General features: G+C 20.7%; 2 protein-coding genes across 2 annotated transcripts; one reads left to right on the top strand and one right to left on the bottom strand.

Annotated features, from left to right (window-relative positions):
• Positions 1–1397: 1397 nt before the first annotated feature.
• LOC129609110 (toll-like receptor 6) lies at positions 1398–7308 on the bottom strand (the record flags this gene model as incomplete). The annotated part of the gene is made up of 1 exon (XM_055520989.1): positions 1398–7308. A coding segment is annotated over one exon (5196 nt), but the record flags the coding sequence as incomplete, so codon positions are not given.
• Positions 7309–21080: 13772 nt separating this feature from the next.
• On the top strand, positions 21081–26503 carry LOC129609079 (mpv17-like protein). Its single transcript, XM_055520942.1, has 4 exons — positions 21081–21411; positions 21866–21954; positions 25982–26094; positions 26182–26503. Exons 1-4 carry the CDS (start codon positions 21292–21294, stop codon positions 26409–26411), a joined length of 552 nt encoding a protein of 183 aa, XP_055376917.1. The 5' UTR covers positions 21081–21291; the 3' UTR covers positions 26412–26503.

Below are 26503 nucleotides of genomic sequence, written 5' to 3'. Positions count from 1 at the left end.
ATGTTAAATATTTCATGTAATATAACACCCGTGTTAAACCGTGTTAGTTAAATGCTTCCCACTTAATTGCGTTAATGTTTTTTTGTTCTGCGTTATGATATTGACTGCGTTTTCATTTTTAATGCTTTTAATTTGATATTTGAAGTATTTTTATTTGAATACTCTACAGTATTCATATAAGTGTTGAATTTAACAAATTGTAATAATATTATATGTATTTGGAATCATTAAAGTTTAACAGAAATAACCCGATTTATTTATTGTTCAATTTGGTATATAATTTAATACCCCGGTTATAATTTAATTTTTCAAATTTCTGCATTTCTCAAAAATGAGAAAATAAATAATCTGTGATTGGATAATAACAGTAAAACAACAATGTTACATTTCTGCCAGTACCGATACTATTATTACGAGAAATATCAACACTAGCATATCACTAATTTGACCACAACTGTTATTTCTATAAAGTCTTAAATTCATATATCCTATAGAGCTTTAGTAGTACGAAAAATATCAGTTGCAAGAATCTAATTGGAAATGCAGTCGAATTAAAAATGCAATCGACTACTTTTGTTGCCCACTTTTTTTATCGCAGCTTCGCTAAAAAATTTACTAATATAGAAATCAAAAATTTTTTTTATTCTATTATGCATTTTATATTTTTTAGAAAAAAATATATTTGTGATTTTAAGTAATACCGTATATCTGCTAAATTCAGCAATTACAACTCATAAGCTGAATTAGATATATTAAATATAATATTGCTGATTTTAAATTTAAAGTATTTTCGATGCAATTAAGCGGGGACGAACTTATAATATTAAAATATAACAATTATATTAAATTGTAGAACTTTATAAAAAAACACAACTAATTATTTTTTCATTGTAATTCTTATGAAAACGTAAATTTAAAAAAATTATTTTTAAAATAAAATAAAAAATAATTTATTTTTCATTTTATAAAAGAATATTTTAATTTATGTACAATTTATATACAAAATTCTGTTTCTAATTTAAAATTCTTGTTTCTTTCTCTATTCTGTTTATGTTAATTTTCTATTGATTTTTACAAGTATAGGTGTGTGTTTTTGTGGATTTGTAACTTTTATTATAACATTATTTTTTTTAACGGTATTTGTATAATAAATTTGAATTTTTAATTTTTTTTTTTGTATTTTTTCATTTGCTTTAATATTTTCTATTTTTTTTTTGTTTTAAATTTTATTATTTTTAAAATATTCTATATTTTAACTTTCTTTTGTTTTTGTTTGTTGATGATTTTTGTATTTTTAATAAATAATAATTGTGATTTTATAATATAATGGAATTGTATTGTATAAAATTAAATCTGTTATTTTATTATATAAATATATTAAATTAATTTTTATATAATTGAATATTTTATAATAAATAAATTAAATTAATATTTTTATTTTCTTTTGAATTTTTAAGTATTAATTTCTTATATACATTTTTGATCTTTATATATTTGCATGTATGTATATGTAGAAATTATTATTTAATTCTTATATAATATTTAATTTATATTCATTCATTTAATTTTTTTTTGTTGTTGTTTACTGTATATACCTTTTACAACAATTTATTTGTATAATAATTAATTATATTTTCGTTTGTAATAATATAAATATTTTATTTTATGAATGGCAATTGTATTATACAAATTAATATATTTATAAAAAGAAAATGAATTTGTTTTTCTTTGATAATTTAATATTTTTTTTTTATAATATTGGAATTTTATTTTATCATTTCATGTGTAATTTACGGAACTTTTATGCTAAAGCAATGATTTATAAATATAAATAACGTTTGTAATTTAATTAATTTAATTTATTATTTTTTATAATATTTTTTAAATATCTATAAATATTATTATATTATTATTATTAATTAGTATAATATAATAGTATAATAATGAAAATTAATTAATAATCTTTGGTTCTTATATATGGGCTGCTTTTAATTTTATTTATATATATAATATAATTTAATTAATTTAATTTTAAAAATTCTAATAATATATTAATAAATTTATTCTCATTATAACTTATTGTAATATTATAGTATATTAATTTTATTAGTGTTACGACCATAATGTTTGCATCATTTTATTTGATTTACAATTAATATTATTATTTCCTGATGTTGTTGTTGCTGTTGTAGATGTTGAATTTGTTGTTATATTTTTACTTTTATTTAATGTATCAATATTACGATTATTACAATTACAACATATATTTGAATTATCATTTAATAATTCATTACAATTATTACAATATAATGATGAATTATTAAAATTTTTTGTATTATTAATAATATTACTACTATTACATCCAACAATAATATTACTGCTATCAATACCACCGCCACCACCACCACCACCACCACCACCAGTAATACCTATACCACTAATTCGACCTGCACAGCTATTTGAATTGAAATTATTTAAATGAGAATTATTTAGACTACCAGATGAGCTAACACTCTGACTTAATGATAAATTACATATTGAAATTGCTGAATTTGATATTGTTGGATTACTATCAATATCATTATTATTATTATTGTTATTATTAATATTATTAATATTATTTATAATATTATGATTTAAATTATTATTTTGTCGATTTGTATTACTAATTCCACTATTATTAATACCAATTGTACCAGCTCCACTATGAATACCACTTGCATTATTACTACTACAACCTTTTGGTGGTAATGTTGATGATGTTCCAATACCAAAATTATTTGGTCCAATGTCATTATTTCCAGTAATAATACCACCGCCAGCACCACCTCCTGTACCACATTTACTTGTTAATAAAAAATCTAAGCCATTTGTAGTTGAATTAAATGGATGTTGTCGATGTTCAAAATTTAAACCATAATTAGATGATGGATTTAAATTTCCACCGTCACCATTAGATGCATTTTGTTGTTGTAATATACAATTTGATGGTATTGCATATTCATGTTTTTTATCAATTGTACTAATACTTAAATTATTTTTTTGACTATTTGATATTGTATTATAATTATTACATGCTGCTGTATCAAAATTACTGTTATATTTCCTAGAACATGTTGTTGCAGTTCCAGACATACGTTGAAAATTACCGCAATTATCATAAACACCACCACTTGATTTTGTTGTCATAGTATTTTGATGATGATTACGATCTAATGTTGAATAATCATGATGTTGAAGATGATGATGATGATGTGGATGTTGTGTTGTATTATATATTGTATTTGCTGTATTACGATTTTTATAAAATTGTCCTTGATGTTGACTAATAATTCCACTAATATTTGTACCAGTTGGTTGATTTCCAACAACACCAGTATCACCTTGACTAGATTGAGTTTGACGATTCTTTTGACTTGGTTTTGGTAAGGCTAAACGTAATTTCTGCCAAAATTTTTTATCATCCCATTCAATACATGTACTTGTACGTAAATAATGTCTCATATCAGCATCGAGATCACGTTGTGGTAAATCACCATATAAAAGAAATACAAGTTTATAACGTTTACTAATAATTTCATGTAAAGCACTTTTATATTCAAATCGTGTCCATTCATTATAAAGAAAATTTTTAGATAAAACAATTAATGCTTCCCTGGAGCTATCAACTGCTTCTAAAATAACATCTGTTATATAAAGATTTAAATTTAAATCACGATAATGTAAACATAATCTATATCCAATATCATTTTCTAATGTATCAGCTAGAATTTGATTTACAAAATGTTCATCATGATGACTGTATGCTATATATGCATCATATAAACGATCCTTATGATAATTTTCAATATAATCACCATTACAGAAACATAAATTGACAAGACGACTTGTTTGAGCCCATTCGCATAATTCCTGACGATAACAGAATAAACCTAAAATTACACCAAAGAAAAATACAAATGCGCATGTACCAACCAACATTAATGGTAATAAATTTTCAATTTCAGATCCACGAACATATGTAGAAATTCCTTCACGTAATGTACATTTTGTACCATTTTTTTCTTTTAATATACTTGACATATTATTATAAATGCATGCAACACTATTTGCATCAATTATTTTCTCAGAATTAACTTGTAAGAATGTACGAAAACGACTTAAATAACTACATTCACATGACCAGACATTTCCAGCTAATCCAATTTGTAAAAGTAATGGATTTAATGATAATTGCCATATTTCAAATTGTACCAATTTATTACCATCTAATCTTAATATTTCTAATTTTGGCATACGGGCAAATGTACCATTACCAATAAAATTTATTTTATTATATTGTAAGAATAATTCACGTAAATTTTGTAATTGATTAAATTCATTACCATATAATCGATGTAATTTATTATATTCTAAATGTAATATTTCTAAACGTTTTAAACTATTAAACGTGGTATTATATATTGCTTGAATATTTGAATTATTTGCAAATAAAATTTGTAAATTTTTACGCCCTAAAAAACTATGTCCAGATAATTCAACAAAATTATTACCATCAATATAAACTTCAGTTGTATCCATTGGTATAACACTTGGTATTTCTGTATGATTTGCTGATGAACATTCAACAATATTTGTAAACCAACTTTCATCATGAAAGCATGTACAATTACTTGGACATATCATTTCGCAATCACATGCATCAAAATCACAACAGTGACATAATGCAAAGCAATGTGTTAAGTATGGGCATAGAAAATGTTTTGATTTTGCTTTAACTAATGGTATATAAGATTTTTCTCTTGTATTTAATAATTTACAATAAATTGTTTCTAAATCCATTATTCTTGGGAATTGACGTGAACCATGTGTATTAATTTGTTGTAACCATTCAATATTACAATCGCATGTAAATGGATTACCACCAATATAAAATTCTGGTAATGGTCTATTATATGATACCTCTTGTATACGAAATGATTTTGTATTTAATGTTCGAATATGATTTGCATATAAATCAACTCTTGTTAAATTTGGTTTATCTAAAAATGTATTCGGTTCAACTGATGTTATTAAATTATCATTTAAAAATAATAATTCTATACTATTTGGTATTGATTCAGCTGAAATATATTCAATTAAATTAAAACTTGCATCAAATGTTTGTAAATGTAATTCATTTGATTTTTGTTTTAAATTTGTTATTTGTCTTATATCATTTTTATGTATATCTAACCATTGCAAATTTTTTGGTATTTGTGATAAATCAAATTGATATAAATTATTATCAGATATATTTAACCATAATAAACTTGGTATTTTTAAGAATAAATCATTTATTTCAACTATATGATTACCATCTAAACGTATAGCTTGAATATTTGTTGTATTTAAAAATGCATTCGGTTCAATAAATGTTATATGATTATGTGCTAAATTTAATATTTGTAAATTTGGTAAATCTTTAAACATTTTTGATGAAATATTTTGTATTGAATTTTGTATTAAACGTAATCCATATAAATTATCTAAACCTTCAAATGATTTATCTTCAATATTTGTTATTAAATTTTCACCCAAATCTAATGTTCTTAATAATCTCATATTTTTTAATGCTGATGGTACAATTTTTAATTGATTACCATTTAAATTAATATCTTGTAATGAGCTACAATTTCTAAATGAATCATTATGTATATCATTTATTTGATTATTATCAATTGATAAAAATGATAATACAAATAGACCATTCAATGATAATGCATCCAAATATTTTAATTTATTATATGATAATAATAATGTATGTAAATTATTCATTGATGCAAATGTATTTGATTCAATATATTCTAATTGATTATGACGTAAATTTAATATTTGTAATGTATATAAATCTGTAAAAAAATCTGGTTGTAATTTTGTAATACGATTATGTGATAAATTTAATAGAACCAATCTAATTAAACCTAAAAATGTATTTTTATCAATCCATGTTGATGTTATTTGATTTAATGATAAATCTAATGCTTGTAATTGGGTTAAATTAAAAAATAATTTTGGTGATAATACTGTTATTGAATTATTTTGTAAATATATTTCTTGTATTGAATTAATAGCATCTATAAATAATTCAGATGGTAATGAAACAATTTTATTTGCATTTAAATTTAATATTTTTAAATTTTTTAAACCATTTAATGCTTTATCAGCTACCATTGATATTTCATTATTATTTAATTTTAAAAATTTCAGTCTTTTTAATACACCAAAACCATTAGCTGGTAATAATACAAAATTATTATATGATAAATCTAAAATTTCTAAATCCAATGAGCATACTGTTGGTATTATAATTGTAGCTGTTTTTGTTGTTGTTGTTACAATTGATGATGTTATTAATGATGATGGTGATAATAATGATGATGATAATGTTATATTATTTTTATTAATAAATTTCTTTTTATTATTATTATTATTATTATTATTATTATTATTATTATTATTATCAATATTATTCTTAATAATATTCGTTGATGTTATTAATGGTTTTATAATAGTTGAATTTTTATTATTATTATTATTATTATTTTTATTATTATTATCATCATCATTATTACTATAACCTAATATATTTATATTATTAGTAATTGATTTTATTATTGAGCCACCTGATCCTGTTCCCAATACTGATGATGATGATAATAATGAGGACGATGATGAAGATGATAAAATTTTATTATCATTTATATTATTATTATTAATGTTACTATCATTATTATTATTATCATTATCATTATTATTACTATTAGTACTATTATTATTATTATTATTATTTATATCGTCATTTAATTTATCACGAAAACCTAATTCATTAATATCTTGTAAACGATTTTCACTTATATTTAAAAATGTTAAACGTGTTAATATACAAAATATATTTTGTGGTAATGACCATATATTATTTTTACTTAAATCTAAACTTTCTAAATTTTTTACATAATTAAATGAATTATAATCAATATTTAAATTAAAATCAGCCCATATAATATTATTTGTATTTAATGTAAAATTTTTTAAATTATCTAAACCATATAATATATCTGGATAAAATTTTGATATTTTACAAAATTTTATTGTTAAATATTTTAAATTAATTAAATGTGAAAATGATTTTGTTTCTAAATAACTTTTTGTCATAATATCATCATTACATATAACATTTAAATCAATTGTATGTTCAGATGGTATAACACTAAAATTTGTTGTTTCAAATTCACTATTTATTGTACGTAAATTACATATTAATGATATATCATTTAAATTATTAAAATTAATTAATTGTAAATTACAATCATCTGGTGTATCATAACGTATTTGATTTTCTAATAAACTTAAATTATATAAATTATAATTATTATAATTGTTATTATTATTAATATTATGATTATTATTATTATTGTTATTATTATTATAAAAATAATTATTAATATTATTATTAATATAACTATTTGTATTATTTTTATTATTTCTATTATTATTACTATTATTATTATTATTAATTGTTAATACAATTGGTATTAAATATAAAAATAATAATAAATTAAAAAAATTATTAATATTTTTTATATAAATTTGTTTTAACATTTTTGGAAGATTTTTTTGTTCTATATATACAAATTATGTACAAATTATATATACTTTTTTTTTTGTATATATATGTATAAATGACTTTTTTTTTGTGTAATTAAGATATTAGATTAATTGTTGCAATTAATTTTATTTAGAAATTCAAAAAAAAAACTTATTTTTAATTATAATTTTTTTTTTTACAAAAAATAAGTATATATATAAGAATATAATTTATTTCTTTAAATATTTAAATATTTTACTTAATATTTAATAATTCCCGTATTTGTATATAATAATAATAAAAGAGGAAAATAAATATAAGAAAATTCCTTAACTTTTCTCTCTCTATATAATTTTTTTTTACTGTTGTTTTTGCATTTGTATTGGTTCGTTCTTTCGTTATATTTTTCCTGTCTGTTATAATACTTTATATCTGTTATATTTTTTATTATGATGCTCGATTCAATTCTTTATTATACCATATAATATTATTTTAATCTGTTATACATTTTTCTCTCGTTCTCATTTATTTTTAACATATATATAGGCTACAAATATATGTATACATACATATAATACATTTATATATTATAATTTTTTTGTTGAGATTCGTTCTTTTTTCTCATTTAAAATTCTATCTTCATGATTCTTGACGACAATGATAATAATGATGATGATGATGAAATGAAATAATAGTATCCTTTAATATCTTGTTATGAGAAAAAATGTTGATCCTGCGCCAAGGATAATATAATGATGTAGCTTTAACACCATCAATATAATACTGGTATAAATTGGTATACATTATAAATATGTATAAAAATTTTGTACAGTTGTATTTGTGCTGTTCAATACATGTAAGATATTGAAAAAGAACGACGAAATTGAACGACAGCCAAAATGTAGAATTAAGGAAAAAAAAAAAAACAAGAATTTTATTTTTTTCTTTCCTTGCAATAAAAATTAAATGGGCAGAAAGAAATAAAAAAAAGTCCGAATATTTTTTTGATGGGTTCTTTTTTAAATATAAAAATGGTTGAAAAATTTCATTTTTCTTTGATTATAACATTGACTTTATTTTATTTTCTTTTCCGATTTTTTTTATTTAATCCAATTATTTTCTCAAATATTTTCGTTTAAATTTCGTTTATGACTTTAGAAAATTTTAATTTTGAAAATTTCTTTATCTTTTTCGTCTTTGTATGTATTCATTTTCTTCCCATAATTTATACAAAATTTTAGAATTGCACTTTTTTTTTTATAATTCTTTTCGGAATTGTTTAATATTTTTTCAAGTATTTTAATTTTAAATGTAAATTTTCTTTAAATACATTCAAATAATTCCAATATCCTTGTTATTTTATAATTTTAAAAAGTTAATTTTATTCTTAATTAAAAAAAATCCAGTAATTTTTCTATATTCACTACTCCTTTTTTTCGTTTTTATTTTCTTTTTTGTGTTTCTTTTTTTTTTAGCTCATATATGCTTTATACTGTGTAATTTGCCTTTTCGAAAAAAGGATGGTTAAAAAAAAAGAATAAAATTTTCATTTTTGCTTTTTGTATGTTTTTTTTTTCTTTCTTTTTGGTTCTTTACTTTTTCTTTTATAATTGGAAAAAAAGAAATCGAAAATTCATTTTTAATTTTTCCATTTTATTTCAATTCACTTATGCAAAATTTTTTTTTGAAATTTTATTTAAATATTTTTTTTAATATTTTAATTTTTTTAAATATTTTTTTTTTCATATACTAATCTCTAAAAATTATTTCTATAGGAACCGAAAATTTTCGACACCCGTTCTGAAAAAAATTTTTTTTTTTGTGAACTTTTTCGCACATATTAAAAATATCTATAAAGTTTCGTTTTTCATATTCTATATGTGTTATATGCAGGATTTCTGGTATACAAAAATATAAAAGAAATTTTTTTTTTCATTGAATTGAAATGAATTTGGTATACAAATTTTGTATAACAAAATTAATAAAAATAACTTAACATTTTAGTTCATTCTCTCTTGTTTTTTTCAAATAATAATTTAATATAATATAGAAGGGAGGATATTAAATTGTTATATTGGAATATTTTGTATATAGTGTTTGTGTAAGGATGAATGTGACATTTTGTTGGTTTTTGTTATAAAGGATTGCAAATATTATAATTTACTTATACATATACAAGAAATTTAAAAATGAATCTAATTTTTTCGTTTTATCTGTGTATATAAGAATAAATTTTATTATACAAAAATGGAAAAGTTGTATATTTGCAATAATGAAACTTTTATACGAGTATAAAAAAATTTGAAACAAAGATTTTTAATATACACTTATAGATAATTGAAGTTAAATTTAGTGCAAATTATTTTATTTACGAAAGGTTCTCTTGTAAAATGTTTTGAGAAAATTAATTATACAATTAATTTGAAAGTTTCCAACTTTTGACAAAAATTTCGTCTGTTGAGAAATAAAACAGTGTATGATGGGTATACGTTGTATACGTTATTTTGGTTTGTTTAGAAATTATTAAAATCAACTAAAATTGTTGAGAAAAATGCACTAGATCTATTAAATTACTCATTATTCATTTGTCATGTTACTGTTTTTGCCAACTGTTCTTCTTATAATTCACTTATGATAAGAGTTGACGTTTAATATAACTGTATTATAAAAAAATTACTTTTATTAATAAATTTTATACAAAAATAAATAACATAAATCCCTCAAAATAAACAACATAATTCCTTCGTGCCAAATTCCTTAAGCTTCTTATTAACACAACTTAATGCTTAATAGTTTTAATTACTAAAGCAATTTCATTCAATGTAATTGAATAATAATTTAACAAAATTTTCTGAGTGTCAATATCTTTTGATTTTCCGGAAAAATCAAATACCATTATATTGCTCTTTTATAGATGGTTTTTTTTTTGTTTTTCCTTTAATGTGTTTTTTCTTTATTATTTTTGCTATGAGAAAATATATGAGTACATATAATAATATATAACAGTATAACAATATCTTTTTAATTCAAATAAACACATACGTAAATAAAATACATATTGTTAAAATATCCCGAGACAATAATAATATTATTATACGGAAAATAACTTTTATATTGTGTGTGTATACATAATAATTCTGTAAATTTTCTGGTATAAATCGATGAAAATTAACGAAGATTGTTAAAACACACGAATTAATCGTTGTATAAATTTATATGTGTATACTCGTATGTGTGAATGTTTTAACACATATATAAATTTGTATATAAATTTATAACAATTTTCCTTGACAATTTTATTACTATATAGATATTATATTAATACGTACATATTTTTATTATAACAAAGTTTTATTGTTTTGATAAAAAACAAGCTTTGTAAAGTCAAAAATTGTATAACAGTAATAAATTTCATACTCATATTTTTATTCTTATTATAAATATATAGGTAAAGAATAAATTTTTTATACAGAGGATAGAAGTGAAAATAACGGTACAGTGTATTAAGTATACTTCATTGTTTTTTATACTTATACAGAATATTATAGAATTTTACTGGCCTCTTTATAAATACATTTATAACGTAATATCGTTAAATTTTCTATTTTATCATCATTATTTTAGCATCGGTATTTTTCTTTATCAAAGTACACAAACACACAAACTAAACACATACACATTTAAAACATAAAAGAAGAGAGAATAAAAAACTGTTATACGAAATTCTTAATTATTTAAAATTATTGCGCATGTTTAATAATAAAATCCAAAATTATCAAAATGTATTACATTGTAAGTGAGAGTTACTTACTTACGAGAATAAAAATAATAAAATAGTAGTATTAAATGTAGAAGTAAAAGGATATAAAATATATAGGCATACATACAGACATACACATTTGTATGGATGTATGTAAATTTAGCCTTGCAATGCAAAATTTTGTATAATTTTTTAGGGTTTTTTTTTTGTTGTAAATATCAAAAAACTTACAACTGTGAAACGACTAAATATTGTATGGAGTATAATAATGTTCGGTATAAAGGAATAAAGGATATTTTTAATACATATATATAATGTATTCGTATATAAGTATACTATTAAGTCAGAATATCTAGTAAACATTATATTCTATTTTTGTATGGTGTAAAAAATCTGTATATATGTATTAGTATAACAGTATTATGTACAATATAGTTGATGATATTTTATTCTCTTTTTTATTTTTAAAGTTTAAAGAAAATATTTTACTGAATCTAGATTATGTACTTCTTTTTTTTTCTCTATTTTCGTATATTTCGTACATTTTCGTATTTAACATACATACAGAACTTAATGTTATAGTATGTGCGCCTATATTTATGCTTATTTATCTGGTAGTATAGTTAACATTTTGTTGAAACTAAAAAATTACATATACATACATAGTGCTTGTTTCACATTTACTCAAATATAATATTTTATTCATGCACAATATAAATGCACATACTTTCATACCTATAAACCTATATTACATGTATATACCATATAATATTGCATACTGCTTTGTGAGTATACAATTGCATATTTTTAGGCGAATAATATGCTGGTTTTTGGAAAATTTGTTTTATATAATATTTTCGTTATTTTATTTTCATTTTTTTTTTTTTCTGATGCTTCTTCTTTGTTTTTTTTTTTAATTTTAAATCTTAATTTAATTTGATTTTTGTTTTCTGCATATAGGGATTTTGTTTTTTGCACGTCGAAGAGTAAAAAAAAAATTATTGCTCTGGTTGTTATTTTTAATTTAAGTAAAAAAAAAAAAGAACAATAAACGAGATAGAGAAAAAATTGTGATAAATTCATTTTTTTATTCATTTTGAAATATGATGATGGGTATATCAATATATATATATATGTATATATGTATGTGTGTCTGTATATGAATATAGAAGTCCTTTATAGGTAAATGTTTTTTTTGTTATTTTAGATTTTGTCCTTGATCTTCCCTTTTCTTTCTCATCATCTCATCTTTACACAAATAATTTATCTTAATAAAAGTAAAAAAAGGAAAAATTTTCTTAATATTTAAAATTAAAAAAAAAAACCATTAATAATTGGAAAATTTTTACTTTAAATTTAAAATTTTTTTTTTGTATTCATGCTCTCTTAATTTTTATTTTTCATTAAAATATAAATGCGTGATGCTTTATTTATTATTTTGTTTAACATCTTGTCTTTTTCATAATGATTTCTAAAAATATTTGTATTATACTTGTTAAAATATATTTAAGTATAAGTATTTGCATGCATATAGTTCCAACTATACGTGCCGTAATATCTTTTATATTCTTGAACACAAATTTTTTTATGTATCTATTATAATATAATAATAAATTAAGCACAAAAAAAAACCAAGGATCTTTTCTATATTTAATTTATAATTTTACAAAAAATATAAATAAATAGTAGTATATAATAATATAGCGATAAAACGGTTCAGAAATTAATCAGTACAAGTTAGGAAATTTTAGTTTTGAGATAAATGGAAAAAATTGAAAAGAAAGTTTACAACCGAACAATATGAATGACATTCACTATTACAATAACTTAAAAATATTTCAATTTAGAACTATTTTCAACTAAAGATTTTAAGAACAGAGTTCCATTTCCCTACAATAATATAATTTTGATTAGAGTTGACTTACACCAATTGATTTCTGAGTTGTAATCTAAAAATTTTTATAATACTACAATACAAAGTTGTTTTTTAAGATTTTTCAAGGGAAAATTTTAAAGAAAAAATAAAACAAAGTAAAATCTCAGTAGGATAATAAAGAAACTAAGAAAATGTAATAAATTGCCTTTTTTTTCTATTTTCTATTCCATTTATAGTTTTTCCCTTTTATTTCATTATTTTATTTTCAATTCGCCTATTTTATTTTTTATATAATGACTTTTACTTTATTGTGAAAAATTTTCAAATCTAACCTTAATATTATATAGAAAATTTACTTTATGTTTCAAAAATTATCTATGAATAAAGCAACTGTTATACTATATATATAATATGTCTAATATATAATATATATAACATTAACAAAGTGTATAAGTTTAAAAAATTGTATTGATACAAAACGGATCTAAACATGGTTTATAAGTGGGACTTTAAAACACCTACCTATACCCATTTCTACTTAGATTTCTACTTTATCCTTTTAACAATCTTTTGTATATATATATATATATATATATATAAGTGCAATAAGTATCCTTAAAAGAAAGAGAATATTTTTGTCTCAAAAAGAGTTGATTTTTTATATATTCTATATTATATAATACAAAGCATATAATAGTAAAATATGTAGATAAATTTATATATAGAGGATAATAACTTTTATATAGATAAACCAGACAGATAAATATTCTTATGAGTAACAGAGCATATCCAACAAAAAAAAAAGAAATAAAAAAAAAATACAACAATAGAAACATTAAAAATAGTATAAGATTTTTTTTTTTTTATTTTATGTTGCTATTAAATGTCAGGACTCTAACGTGTATAAGAATCAAGTATGTATATATGAATGTATATACTTTAAATTCTTACATGCAGAAGTAAATATTTTTTAAATACTTACTTCTACTTTGTTAGATTAAATTTATCTACATATGTACTATGAAGAATTTTTGAATATGTATATAAATATATATATATATATATATATATATATATATATATATATACATATACACAAATATATATATATATATATACATTTATATGTAAATTATATAAATGTATAATAATATTATCGTGTGTCCTTTTTATCATCATAAACATTTTCTTTTCCTTGTTATTTACTTCTAATTATAAGATAAATTATTATGTAATACAGGTAGCTTAAATGTTCTTTTTGTTTTCAATGTATTTCTTTTGTTTTTTATGACTTTAGTTGCGTAATTGCATAAATTTAATAAAATAATAAAGTTCAGGTTAAACCAATGGTTTGCAATGTAGCGGTTTTTCCTTTAACAAGTGGAAATACTGCTTTTAAAATAAATTTATGTATACCTACTACACTATTAAAGTTAGTTTCATTCATATACAAAACGGTTTCAAGAATTGCATATACATAGGATGAAACAAAAAAAAATTGTAAGAGGTGTTAGAATAAGGCTCGAATTAAGAGTTGCGTTAGGTAAAAAAAATAATTATATTTCCTATTGACATGGTATTTATTGTTAGCTTCCTGCATTTTTAGAAATTTAAAAAAGCTTGCAGTTTCGGAAATATAAGATATCCAAAATTTAGAACAAAATTCAAAAACAAAATTAACTATTTATTAGTGTCTAAAAGCTTCTAAAATTTTAGACCCTTGCAACCTCCTGTCTAGAAGAAAAACCACATCCAAAACGGTAAATTTTAATGGCCATTTAAGTCATTACTTTTCGGCGCCTGTAAAATTTTCAAAATGTTTATGGTTTCGCTGCATTAAATAGTTAAAAAAAGGAATTTTTATGGTTTTGGGGAGCTATAATTTTTAGAGGGGATATATAAGTAAATATTTTGTTTTACAGAAATAAGTTTTTAGTAAGGATCTATGTACATATGAGATTTCAGCTTTCTACCTTCAAGGAGGCAAAAGTTTTGTAAGCATGGGAACTTACGGAGGGACAGGATGAAACTAATAAGTATTTTTTTCAAAAATTTTTTGAAAAAGTGCTAAAAATAGAAAAACTAAATAAATATTAACAGAAAATGTTAATGTATAGAAATTTCTCAGAGAGATGGGGAGTATTTTCAAGCACTATCCGCTATTTTCAAGAGAGATGAGGAGTATTTTCAAGCACAATCCGCTATTTTGCATTTATGTATATGTACGTAATAAAAGTTTATTTGACATCATAATATTTTTTAAAAGTTGTAGCTCATTGTATTCGAAATGCAACATTTTAAAAGTTTCATGTAAAATATTTAATAAGAAAAAATATTTGAAACTTTAAAAATTTGATCTTAAAAACTGATTTTACAGAAAAAAAAAAATTCTCCGTTTCCTATATAAATTCAAAGGGACAGGTATGGAGTTTTAAAGAAAAGAGAGTTTTAAATGTGAGTGTAAAGCTTGTAATACGTTGATGATCGTAAATTATTTAAATAAGAGCAACAAAATACTTAGTATGTTCACATATATACAAAAATAAACATTAAATTTCAAAAGGACCAAATTTATTATTATTTTTTAATGGGAATGTTTTATTTTTTCAAAAATTTTTAAAATAATTTTTTATTTTTTTATAATTTATTTGTTTATTTTATCTCTTTGTTTTCTAAAAGCTAAAAGAAATATTTGATTTCTATTTAAATTTTTGCTCCAATTTTTTTATTCTTTTTAGTTGTTATTATATATATATACATATAGTTTTTGCTTCTAACATTATCAAATTACAATATTATGTGTATATATATATATATATATATATCTACAATAACATATTTGGCATACATAAATTTTTTAAGTATGAAAATTCTAAGATATGCATTTTATGTGAGCAAATATACATTATATATGTACAGGTATATCTATTTATATACATACATACATGCAAAACATAATATTATTAATAAAAACAAAATTTTTCCAAATAAGAGAAAAACTAAAATAAAATAAGATAAACTATGATTTGTAGTATATTGGAAAAAAAAATTTTTTTTTTGGTGTCCTTTTCTATAATACTATTATTTTATTTTAATTTTACAAAGATATATATATGTATTAAATGAAGAAAGAAATAGGTCTTCAATGTAATAATGCCGAAAAAAAAATAAGAGGAGAAAACAAATTATAACAAATGATTTAATCTATTTTCATATATTTGTACTATATATTACATAATTATATATTTATAAATATGAATATACACACTCATTTTAAATATAACTATTATACATAAAAATGTACAAATATTTAAATTTTGCAAATTCAAGTATAACATGTGCACATATATACACTATATAATATATAGTATTCTATATAAATATACAGGAGTATAACAGATATTATAATTAAACATTATGGTAAAAGGATCATGATACAATATAAACATGAGTGTATAATATAAAGAGCTATATATATATATATGTACATATATATGTTCTATTATTCAAATATATCTTTTACTATTTTAAAATTATGTACGTGCACTTAATAAAAAAAAAACAAAAAATATGTTTATCTTTTCAAGAATAAAAATATTTATTGTACAGAATTTTCTACATAAGTAAATATGTAAGCAAATATTACACTTACATATATATATATGTATATGTATATATTTAGTGTGCTTAATAATTTGGATATATACATACATAATAATGTAAATATATATTTTTATACATATATAGATTTTCATTTATAAAATTTACAATTCGTGTAATATTTTTCGGAAAATATAATGTGTAGAGTATAGGTGAAAATAATTTACATATATATATACAATGTTATATGCAATATACAATATCTAGGATATATAAATAAAGACAAAAATGAATTTTATAGAAAGAAGAGAAAATTTCATTTTTATATATTGAAAAATGAAATTGATAATAAATGGTTAATCATGACGACAATGATGATTACTGGATTGCATATATATATACACATACATACACACAAATATATTGTGATTATATGGTGGTAATTGTTATGATAATGATAATCGTATAATAATGGTAACGATGATAATGATGAAAATTTTGATGGTGTTAAAGTTCAATGAACTTCCGTTATATATCATGAATATATACATGTATATACTACATTTATTATACATATACGTATATTATGTTATTTACTATGTTACATTAAAAAAGAAAAATTAATTAAATATTAAAATTGCGTATAAATTATAAAAGTAGAATAAAATGAATTTTTAAAAAATTTTCATCTATGTAATTTAAATATTTTTATAGAGAAATGTAAGTACATATAATATACATAGATATATATACATATATATACTTTCAAATTTTAAAAGAAAAATAAATGCATAAGTGAAAATTTTTTGTTTATTTAATTATAGAGGAAATTGTTTCAATTGTTATTTTTTAACGCAGTTAGTGACTTTTATTTATAAGCGATATAAGTATAAGGAAGAACTTGGAATTTAATAGATTTTTTTTATAAACTATGCATACGATTAAACATGTTTTTTTTATATTAGACACTATAACTAGAATGTAGATCATATTGGAATAATTCATAGTACTGATACAAAAACACAATATTAGGACTATGAATTAGTGCAATATAGTCTCTAATTTGCTTGAATAGTTTTGTCTTGCAAGAACAAAAACGAACTTATGAATTTAAAAATTAATAGTTCGACATCAGTTTCGAATATAAAATATATCACAAATCATCTATACTGAAAGAAATAATTGGAAATACTCAACTATTCACTTAAATCGATCGATTTAGTTAGAAGAACATTTGAATAGTTATGTACCGGAAGACACTGATGGCACAGAACCGAACTGTGAAGACTGTTTGTTTGACAGTTGAAGCGTTTTAATTGTATATTTTTGCTAAAATAATATATAGTAGAATGTTATTATGGTAATGCAAAATTTGTTAGTTCAAAATTTATAATATACAAAGAAATTGTAATAAAGTATGGTTTTATTGGCATTTATAAATATATTGCATAAGTGCATAATATACGTTTATCTAGGTTTATTTAAAAATAACGTATATAATTCTGTCTTTAAACATTAGTTTTATCTACAATCTTAACATACATGGATATATTTATTTAATATATAAGAATTAATTATTCAACTCTAGAGACACACCTAGTAACCAAATTTTTTAAATTTCTGTACAAAATTATAAGTATATATGTAAGTATAAATATGTGTTTGCACACTTACATGAATTTTTACCTAAAATATTTTCTGAAAATTTCCTTAAAATTTCCTTTAAAGCTTCTGAGCTTTTTTTTTAGAAATGTTATCGAAACAGCTTTTTTCTATATAATGTTAAACAAAGTACTTAAATAAGCTTTATTATTTTAGAAAATGAATCTTTTGTGTATTTATTATATAATTCGAATTTTGTAGTGAATTTTCGACAACTCATGAAAGAATTGGAAATGCATGTGCGAAAGTTTTCAAATAATCGAAAATGTTAAGCAACATTTCTTAGCAACATGCTAAACATTTTATGTTCAAGTGAATCATGAGAAAAAAAGCTTTTTGGAGTAATTGGTAATTTACCGTTATTTACTAATATTATCAAAGTTTGGTAATGTTTTTTTTTATTTTATTAATTGGAGATTTAAATTTAAAAATATTTGCAAAATAAACAATTTCTTCTTTGTGAACTATGAGAACATACTGTTATATGGGTTGATTAACAATATTAATAAATATTTTTCGAAATATACTTAAAGCATAACCTGTAGTTAGAAGTTTATCTATAAAATAAATTTTCTTGTTCATTTTGAAATTTATATTTATATTTTTGAAATCCAGTTACTAATTGAATTGGTACATAATATTAACAATATATAATAGAACATACTTATAGGCGCACATTTATAATAGTAATAAAATTTTAAATTAATCTCCATCAACATATTTTTCATTTAATAAGAATTTAATAACAGTAAAATTTAAGTAAATTGACAAGAAGTCGCCCTTAGATTAATATAAGATCGTTAGGAAATTTTCTATTAATATATTTATATGTACGTACCGTTGTAAATTTAAGTAAAATGGAAATTATTAATATTTCCTTATCATTCATTAATATATATATATGTATATATATATATATTATATGTATAAGATTAGAATGTTAATATTTCGTACTATTACGCTTATCATCCAAACTATAATAAATGTAGTAATGATAAACTGTTTTGCTACCAGTTTAAATTGAAAACATATGATATACTATTGAAAAAAAAAGTGCTTATTCATTCCAATCTGTTTGTCGATTCTACCCGCTTCGGTTTACAAATTTTTTTAATTATAAGTTTTTGATAAATTTTTGGCTACCAAAAGTATTTGGAAAAGACCTAAGAGCAATCGAGAAAATCATTATAACAATATCTGTAGAAAGAACTATGAAAAATTTGATTTGGAAAAAAGAGAGAAGAATTTATGAAAAAAGCTAAAGAGTTCTTATTGTAATTATCATAGGAAATTAATATTAATAAGCAAAAATTTTGCGAAAATTAGTATGAAATATGGCTGAAATATTAATTATACTCTTTCTTATATATGAATAGTGCTTGAAACGAAAAATTTTAATTGACGTCACTATTTACATTTTTAAAAATTTATTTACATTTATTAAATTTTTTACGTCATCATAACTGGTTCCGATGTTTTATCCATATTAAAATCATATATACACTTAGAAAAAATTACAACTTTTATAAAAGAAAATATTGGAATTCCAACAGGATTTCCTAACTATAACTCTTAGCACAATCCAATAGGGAATCCAAAATATCATTTTTCTTTTGCTCACATTTTTAAAATTATAATATTTTTAAGACTTCTATAAAAGGAAATAACTATAAATTTTCTTCTCTTAGAAATTTTAACTAGTTTAATCAAAGCATTACCATTATAATTAAGTTTAATTATTAATTATACCAATTTTGTTCTCCTTAAAGTATGCAATAAAGCATGAAATAATAAAAGAATAAGCAATGCTATTTTTCAAACAAATTATTTAAATGAAATGTGCTACTTTCTAAGTCGATTTACTTTTATCCGAATTAGTTTTAATTCAAAAATTGTCGCGCTTTATTATCTTATTTAAATATACTTTGTATATATACTTTGTTTTATTATTAATATACCTTATTAATATGTATTTATTAACTAACGTATTATACATACAAATATGCATGTATATAAAACTTGTTCATATTAAAATATTACAAATTTAAAAATGTATATAAACATTTCCATGATAAGATATGAAGTACAGTATAGAGGAACAACAAAGTCTTTTTGCTTTTGAATTAAATATTCTCTTTTTTTTTTGGGTTTTGTCTTTTTTTTTATGTTTTTAATGCGGAATTGAATGGAATATAATATTTGTAGATACTACTATGTTATACTACTATGGTTAGATGTAGATAAATATAATCTAAATGTATTTATGCATATATGTATATGCATTATGTATATGATTTTATACATATGTAAAATGGTATAATAAATCTTCATTAATATGAAAAAGAACAAAATGATGTGTATGGCTCGCTCATTTTGTTGTTGTTTTTACTTTATTTTAACAATTCAATGAATATAATGTTATATTAAGATATACTTATATACATATGTACTTATTATATTTATATATACTGAAATTTCTTTTTGTATTTAGCAATTTTTGTTTTTTTTTATTATAAACCAGAATTAATTTAACTTTCGATAGGTTAAGATGTATAAAGATATTATATATAGAGAAAAAAATTGATTATTTTTAAAGAAAAAATTTATAATAGAATATTTTTTTTTATAATTTTATTTCCTCATATATAAATATTTAATATAAATAAGAATTAATTTAATATTATATTAGTGCTCCAATATTATAATATATTTTTAAAATTAATATAACAATTATAAAATTTTCCTAAATTATATATTCGATTAATAATGTTATCAATTGCTAGACAATTTTTTAATAAAAATCCTTTAATTGCAAATAGTATTGTATATGGATCATTATATGTTGGTGCAGAATTCTCACAACAATATATTAATAAGAAAATCCTTGTAAGTATACACGTATATATTTATACCTATACATAAATCTAATATGAAAGAAATACACATATGTTGAAATATGTGTGTATATAATATTTTTTTAAAGAATCATCAAAAATATACAATTATTATAGCAATATAATTTTTAATATTAAATTTTTCTTTAATTTAAATATATTTTTATATAATATTTATAGCAATCATAGAATTCTTTCAAACATATTACAATTATAACAAAAGAAGTGTCAAAGTGAACAATTTTTTGAAAAAATTTTAAAAAATTTGATGATTATTTTTTAATTAAAATAAATTTATTTTTTACATAATATTATTTAATTATTTTATTTATATATTATTATTAATCTAATTTTTTTTTTATAATTTTAATCAAATATAACTCAAATCCAAAATAAAAATAAAAAAAAAAAACAAAACGTATGTACTGCTAAAATATTATACATAGGCACCAACTAAAGAAAAAATCGATATGCCTACATTAGGTCGGTATGCAGTTATGGGAACATTTTGTTATTCTCCAACACTATACACATGGTTTGTTATTAATTGAGTACAAGTATAGTTTATATTGTATGTATATTTATTAATTGTATAATACGATATTATATATATAATAAAACTATACATAATATGTAATACGATGAAAGCTTTAAGTTTAGCTCAATATTATATACGTAATATGTATACATAAATAGTAAATTATTTTTTATATTTTGTATTTTATATTTTCATTAATAAATTTATATATCGTATAATAAAATATGATAATATATTAAAATAAATTATAAAATATAATATTAATATGTATACATATATAAAATATTATGTATATAGAGCCATACATTGAAGGCTAATTTAAAAGGAAATTTGCTATATGTCGAAAATAACTCATCAGAAATGGCATTTTTAATAAAATTTATTTATGTGTAAACTAATAAAATTTTTGGCAAATTTAGAAGCAAAAAACAGCATAATTAGTTTTTGCAATGCTTTGTGTATATTTAATCAAAACAGCAAATATTGCAGATAGCCAATTTTACTTTTAAGCCGACCAATGTATGCCTGTATATAAGTCTTATATATAAATGTATATGGGAATTTTTTTTACAAAAATATATAGTTGGAAATAATATAATTATTTTATAAGTTAATAATTAAAATAAAATGCTTGCTCAATTAATAAAAAAAATTTGAGAAGAAAAAAAAATGAAAATAATAATGTGTAAATGCACTGTTTTTTCTCTCTATTAACACGTTAATACACACAATTTTATTATGTCATGTATGCACAATCACAATGCACAAATGCAATGCAAAATATGCAATGATAAATTTTATTTAAAATTATTTTTTTATTTTAATTAATTATTTTTTATTAACATTAATGTCTAACATTTAAAATTCATTATAATTGTGTTATCGTAAATTTTGATATCATTTTTAGTTTACATGAAATTTACATTCTCAATTTTACAAATCAAAATTTCATTTACATCATACACACACACATATACACCTTAAAGAGTATATTTTATTATAAAACTATGTTTATTTGTGATTACTATTCAGATACAATGCTCTAGAAAACGCTGAGATTTTTTGTGTTGAATTTAAAAAAGCTTCACTCATATGATTGTTTTGGGTTTTCTTGCACGTGGGTTTTTATATACTCGTATAAGTATGTACTTTTGAATAATTGTATCCGCATATAATTTACATATGTATATTTATTTAATGTACATTATGTATTATTAAAAAGTGTGATTGTATAATGTTTTTGTTGATAAGGGTGGTTAATTGATAATAATTTATTTAATAAAGAAATTATATATGAGGTATTGGTTTTTTTAACTTTATTACATAATGAAATATTCAACATTACATGATACTGTAAAAATATATAATTATATACATATTATGTAATTATATAGAGACGCTTAACATATGCAGAATATGTGAGACGCGATAGCATACAAAGGTAATAAGATTATTGGCACGAATTTGTTATCGAAATGAAAGTTAAAATATCGGCTTTTAATTCACGTATAAAATTTATAGGTTAGTGAAAATTTTCAAAAATTTACACCCAAATGTTTTGTAAAGACAAAGGGTTTTTAATTTTTTTATTTAAGCATAAAATTCTATGTTTATTTAGACATATTAAGGTGTGTCTGGTTTTCTGTCCGCTCATCCGTCCTATTCTCAATATTTCAAAATATAATAAGATTAGTTGCAGGACATTTGTGTTCAATTACAGCTTAGATATACCCTAGAAGTTTAAGTTAAACGATTTGAAATGTTAAAGTAGTTACTTTACAACCCCAAAAACTAATTTTAAATATTTCATTAAATATAGTAAAAAAGTGCCGAATTATAGTTTGGTTCACTATATAATCAAATATAATTTTATAATTAAATTCTCGTGGTGTAAAGTATAATTCAGTCTCAAAGGTAACGTTTTGCAAAACAAACTTACTTTTTGTTCATATAACACCGTTCTATCAATGTTTATCACGTTGGGGATACCATGGTGTCTCGCATATACCACTACGTAACTTTAATTTACCAATTGATATTATATTAAATTGAGGGTGAAATGAAACAGTTTTAAATTAATATTCTTTATTTTGTGTAAAAATGTGCCACATAAGTCTTATAAAATTAAAAATTTTACAGAAATAGTCTTAGAGTTTTCTAAGTTTTTAATTCATAAAATTTTATTTCATTCTTCAGGCTTTAATTTTTCTATTTATTAATATACAGAGAATATACAAGAGAGTATTATAAATAGAAATAAATATAATACTGAAATAAAAATAAATATATTGAATATAGAGAGTTTTACATTGACTTATTAAATTAATTTAATGGTAACCATTAAATAATTTAAAATCAGTTGTTTGTCGAGCAAATTAAATTTTTATTAACATACAGTCATACATTTTAGCTCGTAATTTTAAGGGTAAGTTTTTGAACTCTGGGAATTACAAATTGAATTTGAAGAATTTTAAGAATTCTAAGAATTAGAATTTGATTCAAATTTCTAGTATTTGAATTCGAAAATAGTGAGGAAATTCAAAATTCAAAATTTTTATTATTTGGCTTCTCTTTGCAATACTATACTCTTGGTAACAACAGATATTATCATTCATTAAAATATTTTCGAATTATACACATGATATTGTACTAATCTATTCTTAAATTTCCCTTTCAATTTTTCCATCGTTTCATAACTTGCACTTTAAATCAAATGATTTTCTCTTAATCGTTACTGGAAATTCAATAGTTTTAAAAACAAATTCAATCTTATTTTATTCTGTGTTAATCTCATTGTAAAACACTTATTTTATAAGCAACAAAACCAAGGCAATTAAATTTTATTTTCTTAAGCACTTTTTTTCAAATTTTCGAATTTTTATAATTACACTTTTACAAACTTTTTATGTGTTATTAAAACAATAAAAATTATAGCATATTTCTTGGCACTTTTTTTTTTAATATTTTCGCACAGAGCCTTATTTTTATATAAATACGAGTATGTATAATTTTTCTCATGGTATAAAACTTTTTAAATTTTAATATTTTCAATTCAACTCTTATAATTTATTGTTAATTGAAAAATCAAATAATTTTAATTATAAAAGGAAATAGAACTTTCGTACTGAAAACTATTTATTTATAATCCATAAATAGCATGCAGCTTTAATTATAATATATATGGAAAATATTCATAAATTTATATTAAAAGTAGAAATTTAAAAGAAATCAATAAAATAATTCTGTATCTCTGATTTTCAAATTTTAATAATACGCTCTTAGAATACACTATACGTTTATGAGTTGTAAACACTGAAATGAATAGCAAGACAGTATTACTGTAACATTCGTATTAGCTTATACATACTGTAGCATTAATTTTGAAATTAATAGAAAATTAAATTATTTAATAATTGCCCAAGAATTAAATTATATTAATTTGTAAAATATTTTGAAAAATTTTTGGTTTTCGTGCATTTAATTGGATCCTGCAATTAAGTGGAACTGAATTTTAAAAAGATTAAGAAGATTTTAAGTTTGTGACCAGATATTTTAGGTTTAATGTCAATAATTGACTTATTCAATATTGTTGAACAAACCAAATTACGAAAAATAAAATGTATATTTACTTAAACTTTCTTTTATTACGTTAGATTAAAATTTCGTTCCGTTAATTTAATGTGACCTGAGCTGCATATTTAAAATTTAACCTTGTTTTAATGATTTAATGGAAAGCTTATATAAAATGCGTTTCATTGCGCTTAAAAATTTTCGGAAAAATATTTTTTAATTATATTTTTGAAGCACATTTTGTTTGTTAACTTTATAAAATTTAATTTAACATTATTTCTATTTTGTTCTGTTTTGTTGTTATGTTATTTATGTTTGTTTTCCACACATTTGGAATTATGGCAAAATTTTTCACTAATTTCAATTATTATAAAAAAAAAATCGTTTACCTTATACGTATAAAATTATAAAATTTTTAATCCTTTTCATTTTTTTACTCGAATTCAATTTATAGGTACAAATGGTTAGATGGAACTTTTCCAGGTAGCACACATAAAATAGTTGTTAAAAAATTATTATTAGATCAATTTGTTTTAACGCCATTTCTATTGACAATGTTCTATATAGGTAAATTAATCTCACATTAAATAAATAAATAATTATTTTCTTAATTTATAATTAAAAAAAAAAAATAATAAAATTTTGTTTTTTTAGGAATGTCATTAATGGAACAAAAAGATGATTTATTATTAGAATTAAAACAAAAATTTATACCAACATTCCAGACATCATGTCTATTTTGGCTTCCAGCTCAAACAGTCAACTTTTTATTTATATCACCAAAACTACGTGTTATTTATGTTGGATCTTGTGCATTCGCTTGGGTTAATATTTTGTGTTGGTTTAAAAGACAAGCTGTTCAAGAAAAACCACAAGAAAATTAGCCCAAAAATTTTTAAATATAGAAAATCTTCCAAATGTAGTTAGAAATTATTGTATTTAAAAAAAAAATATTTTTATAATATTGTAAATGTCA

Source organism: Condylostylus longicornis, unplaced genomic scaffold (genome assembly GCF_029603195.1).
Source record: "Condylostylus longicornis isolate FDR11 unplaced genomic scaffold, ASM2960319v2 ptg000038l, whole genome shotgun sequence".
NCBI classification, from domain to species: domain Eukaryota; kingdom Metazoa; phylum Arthropoda; class Insecta; order Diptera; family Dolichopodidae; genus Condylostylus; species Condylostylus longicornis.
This window is presented reverse-complemented; position numbering and strand designations above follow the sequence as displayed.